Source organism: Sander lucioperca, chromosome 9 (genome assembly GCF_008315115.2).
Source record: "Sander lucioperca isolate FBNREF2018 chromosome 9, SLUC_FBN_1.2, whole genome shotgun sequence".
NCBI lineage: Eukaryota > Metazoa > Chordata > Actinopteri > Perciformes > Percidae > Sander > Sander lucioperca.
In genome coordinates, this window is record NC_050181.1 from 4,442,781 (window position 1) to 4,461,614 (window position 18,834).

Below are 18,834 nucleotides of genomic sequence, written 5' to 3' on the forward strand. Positions count from 1 at the left end.
TTTGTGGCAAGATAGTCACGAATCGATTATGGGTCACCACTTTCGTCCTTTGGCACTGTTGAAGAGTGATACGTTATTAACTAATAAATAGTATAAGATTGCCAGACCTAACTCCACAACGCTGCGGAGTTACAACGAAATAATCAACAATGTTCACATACTTTTATTTTGTTAAATTACATCAGAAGTGACATAATCAGAACGTTAACATTCGGAAGTTGCTAGGTTCTAAACCAAACTGGTGCTAGCTTAAACTTTCATAAATTCAGGTAAGACTAAATGTTTTTATTATTTTTAGTACGTTTAGTGTGATATTTAATTGCAAACAGAATTGGCATGTTATTTCAATTCAATTCAATTCAATTTTATTTATAGTATCAAATCATAACAAGAGATATCTCGAGACACTTTACAGATAGAGTAGGTCTAGACCAAACTCTGTACTTTACGAAGCCCCAACTATTACAGTGGTTGCCTCAAGAGCAAGCATTAGCAGTAGCTATTGCGACAGTGGCAAGGAAAAACTCCCTTTTTTGTTAGGAAGAAACCTCGGACAGACCCAGACTCTTGGTAGGCGGTGTCTGACGGCACCAGTTGGGGGAGTGGTGAATGGTGGCAATAATAGTCATAATAAAGATAGTGAAGCAGTGATCACAATGGTAGTCATAGTAGTTCATGTCATAGTAGGGCACAGCAGGGCGTTACGGGGTGTAGTGTGGCACAGCAGCCTGGGTGGACGTGGTTGGACGCGGCAGGACGCAGTCGGACACTGCGGGGAAACGCAGAGCGTAGCAGGGTGTAGTAAGTCCATAGCGTCAGCTGCACCCAGGACCCCGGTGTAGGTGCCACCCAATTCCAAGGCGATGTTCTGGGTGAAGAAGAAGCAAAGGGACTCCGGGGAGAAAACTCCCCAGAGCTAGGTTAGTAACAGGCATTTCTGGGACTAAGATGCACACAAAAGGAGACAAGTGAAAAGAGAGAAGAGGGAGCGGCTCATTGTGTCCTTGGAAGGAGCTTCCCACAGCAGTCTAGAGTCATAATAGCATAACTAAGAGAGGCAGGCTAAAGAGAGGGGCCCTGGACCGGGCTCGTACTCTCCCCTGCCGGAACGGGCTTGTACTTCCTGCCTCCCTCTACTCTACTCTACTATGCTGCAACTCCTCACTCCCTAACTATAAGCTTTATCAAAGATGATGGTTTTCAGTTTATTCTTAAATGTGGCGACGGTGTCTGCCCCCCGAACCCAAGTTGGGAGCTGGTTCCACAGGAGAGGAGCCTGATAGCTGAAGGCTCTGGCTCCGATTCTACTTTTAGAGACTCTAGGAACCACAAGTAGCTCTGAGTTCTGGGAGCGCAGTGCTCTAGTGGGACAATAAGGTACTAAAAGCTCTTCTATGTATGATGGTGCTTGACCATTTAGTGCTTTGTAGGTCAGGAGAAGGATTTTAAATTCAATCCTGGATTTTACAGGAAGCCAATGCAGAGAAGCTAATACAGGAGAAATGTGATCTCTTTTGTTAGTTCTTGTCAGAACACGTGCTGCAGCATTCTGGATCAGCTGGAGGGTCTTGAGGGACTTATTTGAGCAGCCTGATAGTAAAGAATTACAGTAGTCCAGCCGGGAAGTTACGAATGCATGGACTAGTTTTTCAGCATTGTTTTGAGACAGGATGTTCCTGATTTTGGCAATGTTACGAAGATGGAAAAAGGCTGTTCTTGAGGTTTGTTTTAAGTGGGCGTTAAAGGATAGATCCTGGTCAAAAATGACTCCTAGATTTCTGACAGTAGTGCTGGAGGCCAGGGCAATACCATCTAGGGTAGCTATATATTTAGATAATGAAGTTCGGTGGTGCTTGGGTCCCAGCACAATAACTTCCGTTTTGTTTGAGTTCAACATCAGAAAATTGTGGGTCATCCAGGATTTTATATCTTTAATGCACGCTTGAAGTTTAGCTAACTGACCGCTTTCGTCTGGCTTGATTGACAGATATAATTGGGTGTCGTCTGCGTAACAGTGAAAGTTAATTGAGTGTTTCCTAATAATATTGCCTAGAGGAAGCATATATAAAGAGAATAGAATTGGTCCAAGCACTGAGCCTTGAGGAACGCCATGGCTAACTTTAGCGTATTTGGATGGTTTATCGTTAATATTAACAAATTGGGATCGCTCAGAAAAATAGGACTTAAACCAGCTTAGTGCGATTCCTTTAATGCCAACTAAATGTTCCAGTCTCTGTAAGAGGATGGTATGGTCAATAGTGTCGAATGCAGCACTAAGATCTAATAAGACAAGTATGGAGACAAGTCCTTTGTCAGCAGCAGTTAGAAGGTCGTTAGTGATTTTCACCAGTGCCGTCTCTGTGCTATGATGCATTCTAAATCCTGACTGAAAGTCTTCAAATAGACTATTTCTGTGCAGAAAGTCACACAATTGATTAGCGACTACCTTCTCAAGGATTTTGGAGAGAAACGGGAGGTTAGATATAGGTCTATAGTTGGCTAAGACCTCAGGGTCGAGGGTGGGTTTTTTCAGAATAGGTTTTATCACAGCTACTTTAAAAGACTGCGGTACGTGACCCGTTAATAAGGACATATTGATCGTATCTGGTAATGTGGTGTTGACCACGGGTAGTGCTTCTTTAAGTAGCTTCGTTGGAATGGGGTCTAAGAGACAGGTAGTTGGCTTAGCTGAAGAGACCCTTAACATTAATTGTTGGAGGTCTAAAGGATAAAAGCCGTCTAAATAAGTATCAGGTCTTATCGTTCTCTCTAGCCCTCCTGCGCCCAATGGTGAGTCGTTGGAAGCTGTGGGCAGAAGGTGATGAATTTTTTCTCTAATTGTTATAATTTTATCATTAAAAAAGGTCATGAAGTCATCACTGCTCAGAGCTATAGGAATAGATGGCTCAACAGAGCTGTGACTATCTGTCAGCCTGGCTACAGTGCTGAAAAGAAACCTTGGATTGTTCTTATTTTCTTCTATTAGTATTGAGTAGTAGTCTGATCTGGCATTTCTGAGGGCCCTCCTATAATTTTTTAGACTATCTTGCCAATCCACACGAGATTCTTCCAGTTTGGTGGAACGCCATTTACTTTCAAGTTTTCGTGAGATTTGTTTTAATTTGCGAGTTTGGGAGTTATACCAAGGTGCTAGTTTCCTTTCCTTCATCATCTTCTTTTTGAGAGGAGCAACCGAGTCTAAAGTAGTCCGTAGGCAGGCCGTAGCAGCGTCTACAAAGTTATCAAGTTGGGAGGGACTAGAGTTAACATAACAGTCCTCTGTTATATTAAGGCATGACATTGAGTTAAGTGCTGTTGGAATAGCTTCCTTAAATTTAGCTATAGCACTGTCAGATAAGCATCTAGTGTAGAAACTTTTATTTAATTTCGTATAGTCTGGTAGTAGGAATTCGAAAGTTATTAAAAAATGGTCTGATAATAAAGGATTCTGCGGAAATACTATTAAATCGTCAATTTTGATGCCATATTCTAGCACAAGGTCGAGGGTGTGGTTAAAACAGTGCGTGGCCTCGTGCACCCTCTGACTGAAACCAATAGAATCTAGCAGTGAATTGAAAGCAGTACTAAGGCTATTGCTCTCAATGTCCACATGGATATTAAAATCACCTACAATAAGTACTTTGTCTGATTGAAGGACTACGCATGATAAAAACTCTGAGAATTCAGATAAAAACTCAGAATATGGACCTGGTGCTCGGTAAACAACAACGAATATAATTGGCTGTACTGTTTTCCATGTTGGGTGTTGAAGATTAAGAACAAGGCTTTCAAACGAGTTATAATTTAGTTTAGGTTTAGGATTAATTAACAGGCTCGAGTCAAATATGGCTGCAACTCCCCCTCCTCGGCCTGAGCCTCGTGGAATTTGGGTATTATTATGACTGGGAGGAGTGGCTTCGTTTAAACTAACATATTCGTCATGGCCCAGCCAGGTTTCGGTGAGGCAGAATAAATCAATGTGGTTATCTGATATCAATTCGTTTACCAATAATGCTTTCGATGACAGAGATCTAATATTTAATAGTCCACATTTGATTTTCCTATTCTGTTCTATCGTTGCAGTGGTTGTTTTAATTCCAATTAGGTTGTTTAGTATAGCACCTCTTTTGTTAGCGTTATGTTTAAACGGTCTCAGTCGGGGGACAGACACGGTGGTTATGGGATTATGAATGGGTGATTGCTCTGAAGGGAGCACAGAGGGGCGTGTAGCGCTGTATCTCTGATTATTGACTTTGTCGCCATTATTAACTGTTTTAACTGTTGACAAGTTCTGGTAAACTGTTGGTGATTTACTCTAGCCTCCTGACATGGCTGTAGACTGGGTTGGGTTCAGCTATGCTGCTCTGGTGTCAGCAGGAGGAATCATAGGTTACGTGAAAGCAGGTAAGGAAAACACAGCGATATAACTAGCTAGATATACAGTGGTGGAGGAAGTATTCAGCTCTCTTTATATACAACCTATGAGTCAGATCCTTAGGTAACCGTAAAAGTACTAATACCACACTGTAAAAAAATACTCTGTTACAAGTAAAAGACCTGCATTGAAAATATTTAGTAAACGTATGTAGCTAACGTTAGCTAGGTATAATCAGGAAATTGTACTTAACGTATTAAAAGTAATGCAGAAAAATGGCCCTGTGACTAATATATCTTTTGATTATTATTACTCATGCATTAACATGACATGACCAATAAAATTGATTTTATTGTAAAAGCAGGATTTTACTGCTGTAACGTATGTTAGTTGAGGCTAATTTATTAACTAGTTTGTATAGGACTGCAACTAATGATTATTTTCATTACGGATTAATCTACTGATTATTTTCTTGTTTTATCAATTGATTGTTTGGCGTATAGTACCAATAGTCTAGAATTCTTTAATTATTAATTTAATAATTATTGAAAAATAATAATAATCACAATGTAAAGGAGCTAATCTTCACATTTGTGAAGCTGGAACCATGACATGTTAAAAATGACAGTTATCAAAATAGTAATAGCAATAAATCCTACCTTCTTGAAAGCTCTAATGTTCACTTTTTTAAAAATTAAACTTTGAGGTCATTTAGGAGGTTTGTGGTGCTGTTGAATTGTATTGCGTTATATTGAGAGGCCTTTTTAATATAAATGAGGTGGACAAATCCATTAAATTTAATCAAGTGTTGATTTCAAAATAAAAGCTAACTGTGTTTCCTCCACAGGCAGCGTCGCCTCCCTAGCTGCAGGGCTCTTGTTCGGCCTGCTGGCTGCAGTCGGTGCTTATCTGGCATCTCGAAATTCCAAGAATGTCTGGCTTTCACTAGGTAAGCAAATTAAGTTTGTTAAACGGTGACAGTCCAGCTGCAGCTTTCACAAACACATGGCAACAACTGTTTCCCTGCAGGCACCTCGGGAACTCTGGCTGTGGTGATGGGACTGAGATTTCTCAACTCATGGAAGTTCATGCCAGCTGGTTTAATGACTTTAGCAAGGTAATACACAATTCCTTCTTTTCAGATTTTACTTTCCCTCTGACTGTTTCTGGTATAATCATTTAGTAACACAACCAGCTTTAATGGCCAAGTAAGTGTGAACGCATACAAGACATCTGACTCCAGCTCATTGTTGCTTTTAAAGTACATAAACAGAAAGACATATGGCTAAAAACAAGGACAACAAAGCTGAACAAGGTAAACATAAACATTTACAACATTCTGCACCATGTGGACTGTAGACATTTGCTTTCATAAACCTGAGACAATCAGAAATAAACACATTTACTTTTCAGTCCTTTATTTACCATATCCTGATATAAATGTTTCTTTTCAGTGGACTAATGCTGGTAAAAATCATCACTGGAATGCAGAGGAAACCACATAAATGAAAAAATGAAAATATCTAAATATACCTTTTCTGTGTGTACACATTTTTGACATAAAAAAAAAAATCTCATTTGTGCTCCCACCTACTCTTCATTCGCAAACATTCCCTTGATGTGGTTTTCTAATACAGTCTGGTTCTGTATAAAAAATGTGATATAAATAATTTTAAGGAAAGGGTACAAGAAAATAAAGTACATTTGTATACAGTTAGGTGATGTGAGCTTGTAAATTATCTGCTGCTGTAAAACAATAAATGTACCTACTTTGATAAAGAAATAATTACTTTATTTCATTTCTACTATATAAAAAAAACAAAACAAAAAAAACACTGACCATAGAAGTTATGGGACACTTGTACAACACTGAACAATTTTTTAATAGCATGTCACATGTTACAACAGACTAGCAAGAAACACTTCTCCTCTGAAGTCTGTATTTCTTGGCTAAAGTGCCGTGGGAACTTTTCCCATGAGTCACTGGTGGAGCAGAGTGGACTGCTACTGGTGGCCTCCGTATTTGGCAGTCCAGTCTACTCGTCCGTGCACTGGCTGGGTGTTTGTGCTCCTTGAAAAGGTGTTCTTCCCTGTAACGCTGGATCCAGGGTTCTGAGGATTCAGAGATCTGCTCCTCCACCCTTCATATTCTGGGAAATCATCGTGAGAGAGAAGGAAAGTGTGTTCAGGCTAAACTCGGAACGCGATGTAAAGCTGCATTTCTTGTGCTCATGGGGCAGATTTATCTTTACCTTCATTTGAGAGCAGCAGTTTATTTGAGGAGGTCTTGCTCTTGGATGACTTTATTTTAGACTCAACTCTTAGATCAACTACAAGATTCACAGAAGAAAGTGTATACAAATTCAGGTTGAAACACATGACACTATCAGGGTCTGATAGTACTGGTAAAAAAAAAAAAAATCCTTGAAAGCCCCTTCAGTCACAATCCTCTCAGACACGTCTATCTATAAGGAAGACATTGACTCCTTTTGAACTCCAGGGGGCGCTTTTGTTAAAGTATAATGGAAGATAAAGTTAAAGAAGTGTACTCATGAAGAAACTGCTCTCCAAACACACAACAGTAGCTTCCTGTACCATCCAACTTGATTAGTACCAGGCAACACTGAACCAAGAAAGGTCTGACTCAACCATTATTCTGTCTGAGAAAATAAAAAAGTTCTCCTGTTGTGACTCACTAGCAGAGGTGTCTCCTATAGGTGCCAGTGTAATCCTCTGTCTAGCGGCTCTTGTTTCAGTCTTCTGTAAAGGTGACATGTGTGTTTTGTTTGGGTTGTTGGAGTGGCTCATGAAGGAGTCTGGAAAGGACAATGAAGAAAGCGATGTAAACCACTCCACTGATGTCATTACTTTTTCGTTACTTTTTAATTGCTTCATCTTGAGATTTCAACAATGTCAGTTATCTCCAACTGACAGCGAGGTAGAGACATCCTCATAAGCCACAAAGACCACCTCTAATTCTGTGAACCGCTCCTAAATTTCAGAGAGTCTTTTGAGCGGAGACAAGGGCCTCTACAGGAGGTCCTCCTGCCAGCTGCCATCTCCCTGTGCAACCAGTCGCCTCTGTGTCAGGAGTCAGGGCAAGGGGGTGAGGAGGTGAAGCCTCACACTTCCTCCTAACGGACTAAACAGTGATACAGACTGAGCCATACGCCTTTCATCCACTTTAGAATTAAATTATCTGAGCCATAACTGCACTCTAACCTTACAGTATAATCAGCATTTCATTTCCCACTACTTGCACTATGTCTACGTCACATGTATTAATGTATGGTATAAAAAAAAAAAAAAAGCTGCACTTTTTATTTAAGGTACTGTTTATAAGTATTGTATCTCGTTGATAAGTATTGTGTATTTCTTTGCTTTTTTATTTTGTCTTAAATGCTTAAAAGCTGCTGTAACAAAAAAATCCTGCTGGGATTAATAAAGTACTCAAAATCTCTATCTAAAACCACAGCACAATATGGAAAGAAAAGAGGAGGGGTGAGCGTAGGAGGAAAACAACACAAGAAAACAGGAAATCTGAAGTGTTTTTTCCAGTCGACATCTTGGAAGGACGTTAGGTATAATTTAGGTCTGGCTGCTTCATACTCTCATGTAGAGAAAAGGAATACATGCTTTTTGTGTGGCGGGTGAGTCATATATGTCACCCGGGGCGACTTGTGAATATTACTGCTTTCCTCTTTTCAGCACAGAATAGATAAAAACTGGTTGCAACACTGATGTTATCAGTTTGATGCTGTAATTAGCTGCTGTAGTTACAAAATTCTATTTGCCTTCCCTACCCGGGGATTGAGTGATAAAAACAGTAAATCATAATAGAGTTGTTGGGAACTTGAAAAAATGATGTCATGTTACTTTAAAACCTGTGTGAAATTATTGTATTTTCAAATAATTAATGGCATTTTACACTGCTGAAATATCAGACAGGACTGGTTTGCTGCATCAGGTCAGAGGGAATTAGAAATATTACACCAGGATCCAGTGGTGGAAAATAACTAAGTACATTAAGTAAGTACATTTACTCAAATACAATTTTGAGGCACTTTACTTATTGTATAAGTATTGCCATTTTATGCTGCTTTATACTTCTACTTCATTACATTTCAGAGAGAAATATTCTACTTTTTACTTCACTTTATTTATTTAGGAGCTAAAGTTATTTTTAAATTAAGACTTTACAATACTGATCCAATAATATAATAGTATAACACTGACAGTAGACACTGCATTCTGAGTATTTTGATATTTTAAGTACATTTTGTTGCTAATACTTGACCAAAAATAAGGTTGATTCCCTTACTAGCATATCTATTAATTCATTGTATTATTTTACACTGCAAAATTGATCTGACCTGCTCTTTTAAACAGCTATTGGCGCTACACGTGTGTCCTCAAGTCTTTCTTACCTTTATTTAGAATAAACTCCAGCATCTGTCCTCTGGTTAAACACGAGCTGCCCCAAAGGTTTCTGCTGACAACCTGGCCTCCTACTGAGGAGTTGTATTTTGGATTTATGCCTGAAAAGGACAAAACAGTTTAGAATGAACTCACTGTAACTGAGCTATCACAACAATTTGCCCAGATGGGATAAGGACTTTTGTCTGTTGGTCTTTACCTCTCTTTTTTTTTTTTACTGGTTTAAGGCAGAGATCCACTTTTTAATATCACATAAATGTATAATTCATTTCTTAATTTTTCTCAGAATGTTTGTGTTATTAGTGTTTTTTTAATTTTAGTGTTTAGAGTATAGTTTTTGGCTTCACTGTGAAACTACATAAATAAACAAAGAAATGTACACTTAACACTCCTCGGGTGAGGCAGAGGAAATCAAAGGTTTTGCAGAGGCCAAGGAAACTGTTGATGTGATTTTTGTGATACAGTAGATCATTGTTTCTCACCAGGCAGATATCTGGACTGGCGGAGGTAGTGTTGCTTGGCAGACGAGGTGATGGAATAAGCTCTGTTCAGCCCGCTGTTGCTCTGCAGTTTTGCTCCCGTGTTGTTCTTTGACTCAGGAAATCTAGACAAAAACTTAATATTGTATTTTTTTCACAACTGTGATGAAAACACATCTTCAACATGAAAATGAAGAGTTCTAACCGACAGCTAGGTCCCTCCAGTGTCCTGTCCTTCAGAGAGCTGATGGTGGTTTTTTTGGAGATGGAGACTCCAGCGTCTGCGTCCTCACCATCGTCCCAGCTGTCCACGGACCTGAAAGACGTCTGGCCCCACCGTCGACGTCCTGTCCTCACTCCAGTTATGCCATTCTTTGCTCCTGTAGGCTTTAAAATGAACATACAAAGACAAAATAAAGTTCTGTAAGCCCCAAGAAGGTCCCATTCTGACATTTAGCAGCTGTTGTTGAGTGATACTTACAGCCTGCCAGCTGTCTTTCACCAGGCTGAAAGGTTCCTGCTGCCCCTCTGTCAGCATGGTGGAACACATTTCTTGTTTTGTGCTTTGCTCCATGTTGTCCTGAGGTAAAAGTATCTGCTGAAGGGGCTGGTGGAGAGATTGGCTGCAGGTCTGTGTCCTACTTGGATCGCCGGACTCTATGTCCGTCCTACAGAGGGACAGAGGCTTTGTTTCTGCAGCCGCCTCGGATATCTTTGCCTGAGCCTTGTGCTGCTCTGAGTACTTCAGAGGAGCACTGAGTGCCTGGCCGACATGGAAGTATGGATACCGTAGAACCTGTAACACAAACAGTACAAATACCTTGCAAGGTAAACAACATATTAAAAATGGGAAAAATATACAGAAAAATTTAAAACAATATGTACAAAATGGAGCAATAGCAAAAATAATAGGGCTTACAAGAACATAGACATGGGTTCTTGTTTATAGGACATGGAATATAATGCAAGATATATCTTGTAAAGGACTAATGAAACAAACCACCACTGCACATTTATCATAGTGCTAAAAGCTGTAAAGTAAATTCATAAATTATGTAGAGCACTGGAAACTCATTTTTTTGTAATTGTCAAGCTTCAGCAGTAGTTCAAAAGCTTTCATAATGATCAGTGTCTGTCTCACACTTTTAATGAAGTCAGTGGATGTGCATTGCTTCAGTAGTACACACAGATGTCAAGTCGGTATTAATTACAGCCAAGGTAAGCTGACCGATTCCTACTTGGGCCTCCCATCCCATGCTCTCACAAAGTACTCAAAGGTGCTCAGGATAAAAGCATTCACTTGTGTTACTCTGCAAACAGTCATCTCAAAATAATGTCTTCCCGGTCATCTTATGTATGTTTATTCCAACCAATCTATGTTCAAACTCAATGAGTTTTAAATATACCTGAGCAGCACTTGGTCTTTTCTCAGGGTCCCACTGCAGCATGTCTTTCATCAGTGTGATCGCCTCGTTGCTGGCATTTGGGATCAGGGATCTGAGGCTGGTGGGGACGCACTTTGGGAAGCGGAAGTTCATTGAGGTGGCCAGGTTGTAGCCCTCAGGCCAGTCTGACTGATGTTGTAAGAGACAAGAGAAAACAAATGTGTCACAAAACCTTCACAACAAAAGAAAAGAAATGAGATTAAATAGCTTGTAATGTTAGCATCATAGAATGACAAGGGCCCAAGCCGAGAGGCTGTCACTATGATTTAAGAGATTCTGGTTGGTTACATCCACGATAGTCTCGCATTGCCAGACCTTCCTCCACAGCGCTGCGGAGGAGGGTCTGGCTAGTCCACACAGCATTCCGGGATGGGAGAAAAACGTTCTCTGGTTTATTGGCATTTCTTTAAACCAATCACAATCATCGTGGGCAGTGCTAAGCTCTGCCTGGAGCCGCTGCAAAAAAGCCTCGGGAAGGAACTTGTTTTGGTGGAACATGTGTACGTTCAAAAGTTGATTTAGTAGTGCAACAGAAAACTCAGATTGGACAGGATAGTCTAGCTAGCTGTCTGGATTTACCCTGCAGAGATCTGAGGAGCAGTTAACCATAGTCCTCATAAATCAACCGGAGTTTAAAATTCCAACACAAAGAAAGCGGAAGAAAACGGACATCGGCGAAAAGACATACATCTGGCACAATTTCCTGCAGCACCAGAGCAATCCCTGAAGAGGAACGTCGTCAGCAGGACCACAACATATGACACCTTGTTGTGATGGTTCACCTTCTTCAGCGTTCCCAGCACCTGACAGATCTTAAAGATCTCATCCACCTCGCTGTTCCCAGGGAACAGGGGTCTGAGTGTGTAGAGCTCCGCCATGATACATCCCATGGCCCAGATGTCGATGGGTGAGCTGTAGGAATTAGACTTTAGCAGAACCTCTGGGGCTCGGTACCTGTCAGAACAGCATGGGAGGATATTTATGAAACATTTGCATACAGTGATTTAACTCTACTCTTGCTCTCTCTTGTTAAATTACTCTTTTTTTGTTAATGTTCTTATTTCATCTTATCGTACACAGAATACATGTTTGTGTCTCTCACTAGCAACTAATGAGAGCCACTGCATTGATTATTGAGAGCATATTTTCTCACTTAGGCTACTAATAGTGGTATCTAGCCAGCAAGATAGTATTTGTTTGGTTTGTCCAGGTTTTAAGAAGTCTGTCTCTGAGATACAGTATTTGCTTTCACCCCAATACAATGAAGGTATTTTTTCTTTATGATACTTACAGAAAAAAAAAAAATCTTTAAATTTTATATATATATATATATATTTTTTTTTTTTTTTTTTTTTTTAAAGAATTCAACATGTGGCATCTCTTTCCAGAAACTACATCCTGGTTGCTCTGGATAATCTACAGACATCACTGTTATTTTAATTGGAACTATTTTCTGTGAAGAAATGTTCCCAATGAAATTTTTGACAGCTTGTTGGATTATCAAAAGTAAGGTGTTTTAAAGGAAGAGTTCGCTGTTGAATTTTCTAAATGAAATTCTTCACTGCTGTTTGCACCACAAGCTGAATGCATGAATACATTAAACAAATGTTGATGATATGAAGTATGACATAAGATTAACATTGAAGTTGATAGTAGCAGACAGTACATTAATGTTATTATGTAGTATAAATAGAGGATACCAGCCGACTGATCCCCAATAATCTCAAAATACAGTTATGATAAGTGATATTACAGCCGTTGTTACTGTAAGTTTGATTCAGGTCAGGCTGCAGATCAACAACATCCATCATAACTTGTTATGTATATCATCTACAGGAAAGACTTGTACATTGCCCTGATATTATCTTGTAGATAAATTAGTCTCACCATCTTGTGGACACATAATCAGTGTAAGGTGGCTGCGAGCGGATTTCTCTGGCTAGTCCAAAATCAGCAATCTTAACCAGCTCTGGGCCCATGCAGAGCAAGTTCTCTGGTTTCATATCACGATGGAAATACCCTGAAAAACATGAGACAGTCAAATAAACATGTGCTGATGCTGATATTTGTCTAGATTTGCATTATTTTCTCAAACAAAATTGTTATTGCCTTTAAGTTTCTACCACTATCACAACCACTACCACTTTTAGTACTTATATTGTAACTCTATTGATGCATCACAATTTGATCCAATTTTTAAAGTTCTGAAACACAGAGTTAAAACATCATAAAAAAAGATGTTTTAACCTGAGAAAGCACAGTCAAGCCAAGCCTTGGAAATGAAAAGCAAAGGCAACAGAAGTATCTTACCGTGCTTATGCACAAATGCTAAGCCAGACAATACTTGGAACAGAATGTTCCTTATCTCATTTTCAGAAAACATCTTATCTTCCCTGGCAGCGGGGAAAAGTGGTAAAAGACAAAAGAAAGAAAGAGGGGATAAAGAAAAAAACACTTTGCAAATATGCATGCCTTATTAAAGTGAAAATGACACTAGCACCCACTAGCACTAAAAACTGTGCTGATAGAAAAGAGAAAAACCTGTTCAGATAAGCTTTAGACCACTTACACCTCCTCTTCTCACAGAAGAAGTGAGTCATTTTTGGCTAGAGAAAATCCTGTGATGCCTGATGTCTTATCAACCATCCAGCTTTCATGTACTTTTCAAGTTTAGATATGGTTTTTTTTGTTTACTTTATTACAAAATTATTTATTCTAGGACAGTGCTGACAGCTTGATAACACAGCATTATATAAGACAGAAAAGACAGCAGAGTCAGTTTTTCTTCAGTTAATACTGAAAAGCCTTGCTGAAGTCACCTACCATGTTTATGAATAAAGGACAGTCCCTGTAATATCTGAAATGTCATGTTTCTGACGACTGACTCAGGGAACAACATGTTTCTGTAAAAACAAAGACCGACACATGATGACTCAATCTGACGCAAATAATTCTCACATTCCCAATGGTAATACAATTTTTTTTTTTTTTTTAAAAACATGCTGCAGAATTTTACCACAAAAATAATTGTGTGTACACAGCTGGTAAAAGACTGAAATAAATGCATGTGTTCAGGGGCGGGGCTAGAAGGGGGGCACAGGGTGAAATATGATTGCTCTCCCCCCCCCATTGGATCAGAGTACTGTCACTTAGCTGCCTGTTCTGCCATTCTTTCCAGCCCTTGTCACATGACCAATAAATGTTTTCATGACAACTATCCAAAATTCTGATACCATGGAACCAGCACGGGACTTGTTTTTGAAACAAGTGGCAGACTGAGCTTATAGAAAACGTGTATTGTATTTGGATATACAATTTGTTTAAAATGAAACAAGTGAAATGAATAATGAATGTGATGTTTTATTTAGCAGAATTACATTGGGTTGTTACAGATTTTCAATGCTGTATTCTGATAAAATGTCCAGACCCCCCCCTTGACTGATTATTGGTCCCCCCCCCCGTGCCACCACATTCAAAAAAATCCTGGAATCGCCCCTGCATGTGCCTAATGGGTTCTTACCTTTCTTTCATGAGCTGATAGAGGTTTTCTTTCATATACTCAAAGACAAAGTAGAGGTAGTCATTTTCTCTGATGACTTCCTTCAGTTTCACCACATTGGCATGATTCAGCTTCTTCAGTGACTGAAATACAATATAGTAATTAAGAATCCGCTTATTATGTAAGTAGTAAATTACCTCAAATGTTATGGTTGGGGTTGGCTGGCTGTGAGTCTTTGTTTTATTTTCTGTTTCCCAGTGCCCATTTTATTCCCACTGTCAGTTTCTGTTTGTTTTGCCTCTTTCTGTGTCTCCTGTGTTGTTCCCCTCCTCCTGCCTGCTCCTGCCAGCTGATTACACGCACCTGTTCGTCATTCCATCATCACCCCTCCCGCTGTACACACCTGCCAGCCATCTACTATCAAGCCAGTATATGAACCCCGGATCCACTCATCATCTTCGCTTGATTGTTGCTTCAGTCATTCTGGTGACATGCTAACACAAGCACTCTAAGAAAACGTTGCACTTACCTGTCCTTGTCTGTCGCTAACCTTTTGTCTCCTCTCTGCAGTCATTCTCTCCACTCGCTTCCCGTACCTCCAGTCAGCTGGCTTCACCGTTCGGTCCCCCTCTCACGGCTCTCCGCTTCATCCTGCTCTGCTCCTACACTGCCCTGCCTTCGTTCCAGCTTCCAGCCACCCTCCACCTCGACTCCCATCTGCCCTGGACTCCAGTGCCCCCTCTTCGGCCCCCTTGGTCCCGGTTCCCCCGCGCATTCCCAGCTCCCTCGCAATCCTATTCCCCGCTAGCTCCCTCACCATCCTATCCCTACAGTCTCCCTCAGCATTCCCTCACCATCCTAACCCTACAGCCTTCCTCAGCATTCCCTCACCATCCTAGCCCTACAGTCTCCCTCAGCATTCCCTCTCCATCCTACTCCAGCCCCAGAGCCCCTTCTCCTGTCCCCGGCGTCCGCCTCTCCACTCCTTCCTCTTCCCTCTCCTTTAAATAAACTTGTCTGCTGAGCCTAGCGTTTGGGTCCATTCTGTCTTCACCCTCACACTCAAATGCCTCAACACTGCCTGAAATTAGCTTTTTCACTCATCACCAAAAGGCTGGTGTACAAAAAACATTACATGCCAACAATAGTTTGTCAGTTCCTTTTCATACATAGTCTCAGGTAGCATCAATTTAACACTTTGTCATTCACTTATTCAGTGGATCGAGAAATTTATCACGTAGTGCAATTAAAAATGACAGAACATTTTGAAGCTGACATCTTCCTCGTTTACTGTCGTGTATCTAAAAGCTGCTGTATCAACTAGTTAGGATTTATTGTTTGACTATAATGATTCTCACCTTCACCTCTCTCAGATTCAAACACTCATCCCAAGAGTAAAACTTCCTTTTCATCCTGTTGAAAAAACAACAGATTTGCTTGACTATAAGTGTTTATATTGACCCAGACCTCTAAAAACTCACATCTCCAATTTTTTTCAGAGATATGAAATGGTATTTTTGTCTCATTATCAGGCTTGTATCTATATTATGTATTTCAACAGTTATATTGAGCTACGTAATTTGAGCTAATAAAGATAGCATTGAGCAACTTTTTACATTGGCAGCCACATGTAATGGAAAAAATAGTTTTTTTATTTGAAGGATCAAATGCCCAGAATACAAAGACTCTGGGTTACTCCTGTTTTTATTATCATGTAGTAATTTTAAATTTTCATTTAATATGCATGTGTTGGAAACCACTTCATAAAAATCTATTGTATAATACTTTTGAGAGCTTTCTTTACGGTGATTATGGGCTCCAAAAATGTTGCATCACAACCATAATAGAAGTAAAAACAGCATCCTGGTCTACAGTGTATTGCAATATGTACTTTACTGAAATGTTTTACATGCTTAACCTGTTTTAACCTTTCTTCTTTTTTTCTTCCCCATACTCCAGAAACACTACGCGATGTACTTTCACTCCTTTCACTGTCATCAGTATCAGCTTGCACTATAACCTTACATTTACAAACAGTACCTGAAGGAGCCTCGTAAAACATTTATTATTAATTTCTTTCCAAAGATCTTAAACAGCTCATCCTTAAAATGTGGTCTACAGGCAAATAAGGACATTATGACAATATATAGTAACAATACTACTACTAATAATAACAATAGTAAAGGTGTCTGTGCATCTGTTGATCGTCAAAATAATCCTATATCTTGTCATTCCAGCAGCTTATCTACTCTAAAATATGATACATGATGCACACAAAAGCAAAACTTTTGACTCAAACCTTTTCTTTTTTTCATGTGAACCACGTAAGGACGCAACATGTTTGAGTCTAGAGCCGTGAAGCACCTTGCAGCAGTCTCTCAGGGTTTAATCGGCTTAATGCTTCAAGACAAAATAATACAGTATAGCCCTAGCATATTTACTGGAGCTACACTCACCTCTTAATGGCCACCAGCTCCCCAGTGTGGTTGCTCTTTCCCAGGAGCACGCTGCCATACGTGCCATCCCCCAGCTGCTTTAGCGTGGTGTAGCGGTTCATCGTCCACAGAGAGCCCTGCCTCTCCTTCACCGAGGAGCTTTGACAGGCCCACCCAGTCCAACAGTTGGTCATTGTAAGCACAGTAACATCCCTCCACAGATCAATGGCCCCCTACGCTGCTCTATCCTGCTGCTACTGTGAGGCTACTCAAAGGCTTTTACTCTAGAAACACAGAAATAAAACATGAGCGCTCATCCTTTACCTTTCTCTCTGCAGATTGGTAGGAGGTTTACCTGGCGAGGGAGAGTGGAAAAGTGACGCTGTGTCGATTCTGCCTGTTGTACTGTTTCTCACCTATCCTAAGCTAAGCCTTGACAGAGGAAGGGCGATCTCCTGTGAGGGGAAATGGATTAAAGTTGACATGTGATTAAAAGTGAGTGCCAGAAAACAGGCTCACAAAACAGGCCACAAATTAGGGCCAGTGTATTTATAAATGACATAATACTAGGTTAACTATTGCAAGAGTAGACTAGTTTCTCACCACTTTGTAATAAGGTATAAAGGGGTTATAAATTCAAACTAATGGGCTTGTTATTGGTTATTAGTTTCTCTCTTCTTTTGTCTTTTCTAGAATTTGTATACCATACCCACTAGCAGTGATTCACATAGGCATGTAACTCGAGTAAGTGTATTTATTTTCTTGCCAGTACGCTTACTTATCGGTTATTATTTTTATATTTTGTCTCTGTGCTATGCTAATGTGTTTCAGAATTATTTTATTGTTTTATACTGTTTTATTTATTCATTTATTTTACTGTTGTTGTTTTATCTTATCATGTTTTATCTGCTAGAGGAGGATAAACACCAGTCAGATTTCTCACAGCCTGGCAACCCAAAAGTGTTTTTTATTAATGGCTTAAAACTGATCTATAAAACATTAGTAAATAATATATTAACCATTAATAGTCATTAGTTACACACAGCGGTGGATGAAGTACTCAGATCTTTTAGTACAAGTGGAAATACCACAGTGTAGAAATACTCTCTTACAAGCAAAAGTCCTGTATTCAAATTCATTTGACTTAAGGAAAAGTACAAATAGATATTTCCCTCGAAGATTGTGGTTAGGTAGAAGTATAAAATAGCAGAATGGAAATAGAAATACTCAGGTGAAGTACAAGTATAGCAAGTAAGTAAGTAAGTAAGTAAAATTTATTAGCACCTTTCACAGATAAAAATCACAAAGTGCTTCACAATAAAATGCAACATTGTACTTAAGTAGCCTATAGCACTTAAGTAGCCTAAATGTAGCTAGCCTACTTAGTTACTTTCACTGGTTACACTTTATAAGCCCTTTATAAAGTGGTAGCTTTAGAAATATGGATGGGGTTTTAATGTATACTTGATATCAACTTAGCTTAGCTAGCTATATAACCTATGCTAATTATATGAACCTGAATACAGAACTTGAAATTTGACGTTTTTCTCTCTCCTTTCTATAAAACAAAGTTGCTGTTTTTTTTTAAAATATTGAACCATTTTGAAAAACCTTATCAAGCAAACGTTAGTTAGAAAACAACAAGCAACCCTGCTACTTAGAGTAACGTTAATGTTACGTTAGGTCTAACGTTACATAGCTAGGGTCTAGCTAGCCAGCTAAAGAGCAAAAATAAGCTAGCTAACATTACCCGTGTGTGTCCTTCTTATATACTGTCTATGTGTGTGTCCCCTCATTTTCAACCATATGATCTAACAGACAGTTGTTTTTTTTACCAAATATTTATTATGTCTTAAATCTTTACAGTATTTTTAAAGTATACCTACCATAAGAGGCATTTACGTGCTGATGAAGAACATTAACACGGTGATGGAGAGATGCCTGCCAGCTCTGTTCGTTTGTAAGGGTGGCTTCCTGTATCCTAGGCAACGCAGAGACTTAAAAATAAAATGAAATAAAATCATACTAATTTACTAATCATATGTACAATATTATGCACTGTGATATACTTTGTAATACAAATATTATCAGTGGTGGAACGTAACCTGTAAAAACCTGATGAAAATCTAACTTAACATACATTTTTTTAAGTATAATATATTTT

General features: G+C 39.4%; 2 protein-coding genes across 11 annotated transcripts; one reads left to right on the forward strand and one right to left on the reverse strand.

Moving 5' to 3' along the window:
* Nucleotides 1-26: 26 nt before the first annotated feature.
* Nucleotides 27-6,158, forward strand: LOC116045830 (transmembrane protein 14C-like). Of its 3 annotated transcripts, none has more exons than XM_031293723.2 (5): nucleotides 27-269; nucleotides 4,313-4,404; nucleotides 5,223-5,324; nucleotides 5,405-5,492; nucleotides 5,830-6,158. In XM_031293723.2, exons 2-5 carry the CDS (start codon nucleotides 4,329-4,331, stop codon nucleotides 5,882-5,884), a joined length of 321 nt encoding a protein of 106 aa, XP_031149583.1. In that variant the 5' UTR covers nucleotides 27-269; nucleotides 4,313-4,328; the 3' UTR covers nucleotides 5,885-6,158. The 3 variants fall into 3 exon arrangements, with proteins under 3 accessions (XP_031149583.1, XP_031149582.1, XP_031149584.1); XM_031293722.2 differs by having other exon boundaries at nucleotides 4,320-4,404; XM_031293724.2 differs by lacking the exon at nucleotides 5,830-6,158 and adding an exon at nucleotides 5,638-5,772 and having other exon boundaries at nucleotides 4,320-4,404.
* LOC116045827 (serine/threonine-protein kinase MAK-like) lies at nucleotides 5,777-17,125 on the reverse strand. Of its 8 annotated transcripts, none has more exons than XM_036005108.1 (15): nucleotides 17,026-17,125; nucleotides 16,692-16,954; nucleotides 15,594-15,648; nucleotides 14,257-14,378; nucleotides 13,047-13,129; nucleotides 12,624-12,756; nucleotides 11,567-11,690; nucleotides 10,698-10,865; nucleotides 9,773-10,087; nucleotides 9,497-9,678; nucleotides 9,295-9,416; nucleotides 8,803-8,913; nucleotides 7,072-7,191; nucleotides 6,628-6,705; nucleotides 5,777-6,525 (listed from the first exon to the last, which is right to left on the reverse strand). In XM_036005108.1, the coding sequence occupies exons 2-15, from the start codon at nucleotides 16,862-16,864 to the stop codon at nucleotides 6,380-6,382; spliced, it is 1,932 nt and encodes a 643-aa protein (XP_035861001.1). In that variant the 5' UTR covers nucleotides 16,865-16,954; nucleotides 17,026-17,125; the 3' UTR covers nucleotides 5,777-6,379. The 8 variants fall into 8 exon arrangements, with proteins under 8 accessions (XP_035861001.1, XP_035860999.1, XP_031149578.1 ...); XM_036005106.1 differs by having other exon boundaries at nucleotides 5,777-6,527; nucleotides 6,648-6,705; nucleotides 11,519-11,690; XM_031293718.2 differs by having other exon boundaries at nucleotides 11,519-11,690.
* Nucleotides 17,126-18,834: the final 1,709 nt, after the last annotated feature.

What these genes read in the sequence shown, in the direction of transcription:
- LOC116045827 (XM_031293718.2), bottom strand. Translation starts at nt 16,864, where the DNA reads ATGACCAACTGTTGGACTGGGTGGGCCTGTCAAAGCTCCTCGGTGAAG. An exon ending in TATCAGCTCATGAAAGAAAG is followed by an intron (nt 13,130 to 14,256) that starts GTAAGAACCCAT and finishes CCCCGCTGCCAG; the next exon opens with GGAAGATAAGATGTTTTCTG. An exon ending in GGAGTTTATTCTAAATAAAG is followed by an intron (nt 7,192 to 8,802) that starts GTAAGAAAGACT and finishes TGTCCTTTCCAG; the next exon opens with ACTCCTTCATGAGCCACTCC.
- LOC116045830 (XM_031293723.2), top strand. Translation starts at nt 4,329, where the DNA reads ATGGCTGTAGACTGGGTTGGGTTCAGCTATGCTGCTCTGGTGTCAGCA. An exon ending in GAATGTCTGGCTTTCACTAG is followed by an intron (nt 5,325 to 5,404) that starts GTAAGCAAATTA and finishes GTTTCCCTGCAG; the next exon opens with GCACCTCGGGAACTCTGGCT. An exon ending in GGTTTAATGACTTTAGCAAG is followed by an intron (nt 5,493 to 5,829) that starts GTAATACACAAT and finishes GTTTCTTTTCAG; the next exon opens with TGGACTAATGCTGGTAAAAA.